Genomic DNA, 1578 nt, shown 5'->3' on the forward strand with positions numbered 1-1578 from the left:
TGTAGTTTCAGATGACCAGGTGTAGTTTCAGATGGTCAGGTGTAGTCCAGGCTCTGATTGAAGCACCAGATGAAATGTTCATTTGTTGTCCTGTATGATGCAAGTTGACATGATATGAAAGAAAGCTTAACGTCTACATTCATGACGTGAAGACAATGTGTGTGCACTCCATAAAACAACAACTCTAAACCTGCTGCTACAGAACAAATTCAACAGCTTTGGACCTGCTTAGTCCTGTGATTTGAGAATGTTTGGACCTGGGAAACTTGACTAGGATTGCAGGGACAGCGTCTAGTTTGACTTGTTTATTTTTCAAGTCGGCTGCTCTGCGTTGTTCAGCTCTTCCTTTCCTACACTCAGAGCTGCTTTGTCTGTTTTCTGACCGGTTCTGCTGTCTCTTGGGTCCACTGACCCTCTGCTCAGAGCCACTCCTCCTCCTGAACTCTCCTGTGCTGCAGTCCAACATATGTCCTTCCTCACTGTGGCCCCTGGACTTGGGGGCAGCAGAAAGTGACCTGCTTGCAGCACCTTGGACAGGGTTGCGTATGTTTCCTGATGCCTGCATTCTCCTAAGGTAGATGCTGGTCCTGGAAGGGCTGCTCAACCGTTGAGATCCTGGGATGCGATCTGAGGAGTGCACCCGGTTTTCACTGCAACTCCTTTTGGTAACTGATGTGACAACTCTGCTTTGCCGTGGGGGGCTCAGCCTGGACTCACGGCAACACGCTACTCTGCGGGCATAGGAGCAGGTCGAGCAGGGAGTGTAGGCACAGCTGGAGAGCAGTGTGGGGTGACTGACCAGCGGTGACAGGAAGGTGAGGGGGAAGGCACGCTGGCATTGGAGGATACACTTCGGAGAGCTGAGGCGTGAGACAACAGACCTGGGACAGCTGGAGGTCACTTCTGACACGTGCAGCTGCCCACGCTCTTCTTGGATGGTCTGCAGTTGATGCCACTCCAGTTGTAGCAGCTTCTGAAGGTACCGCTCTAGAGGGCTGTTGGACCGGGGCCAAGGAGCCGCTCTGCCCTCCATGTTGTAGAAAACAGCCAGCTGACTCAGGTTCCAGGAATTAAAAGGAGGAGGGAGGAAATCTGGAAAGGCCAACCTGCCACGGTCCCGTCCTCTGGCTCTGTAAGAAATGGACTCCTCATCCTCAATGACCTCGGACCTTAGCTCCAGGTGTGGAGGCACTCGGCAGGAGGAGTACTCTAGGCACCTTTCTGACTCTGACAGGTCTGTGTCGCTGTCTTCTGGTGGACCAGGACTAACCATCAGCTGTGTGTTGGAATCAGGCAGGCATGAGAAGGCTGTGGTGCGTTTGGTCCCTCTCACTCCTGAGGGGTTTCTGTGTGGAGCGGCTGATGACATCGTGACCTCCTGAATCAGGCAGACTGCAGCAGCAGACAACTGCACGTTGAGTGTGTGGACCAGCTGGGAGCTCCTTCACCTCCATCCTATAGGTGGACAGAAAAGAAGTGCTTCATGTTAGCGGCCAAACTCTGCAGGATAATAATGTAGCAATAAACAATGGAGGCATCAACATAAATATTTTCTTTCGGCTGCTCCTTCTTCAGGGG

The 1578-nt window shown here is 52.3% G+C and overlaps 1 protein-coding gene across 1 annotated transcript; it reads right to left on the bottom strand.

The window, feature by feature from the left end:
- Positions 1–159: 159 nt before the first annotated feature.
- fam217bb (family with sequence similarity 217 member Bb) lies at positions 160–1273 on the bottom strand. The gene has a single exon (XM_037679081.1). The coding sequence runs from the start codon at positions 1271–1273 to the stop codon at positions 197–199; it is 1077 nt and encodes a 358-aa protein (XP_037535009.1). The 3' UTR covers positions 160–196.
- Between the last annotated feature and the right edge of the window lie 305 nt (positions 1274–1578).

Source organism: Nematolebias whitei, chromosome 7 (assembly GCF_014905685.2).
Source record: "Nematolebias whitei isolate Nwh7 chromosome 7, NemWhi1, whole genome shotgun sequence".
Lineage (NCBI taxonomy): Eukaryota > Metazoa > Chordata > Actinopteri > Cyprinodontiformes > Rivulidae > Nematolebias > Nematolebias whitei.

Excerpts from the sequence above, each read along its gene's own strand:
- fam217bb (XM_037679081.1), bottom strand. The coding sequence starts at position 1,273 with ATGGTTAGTCCTGGTCCACCAGAAGACAGCGACACAGACCTGTCAGAG.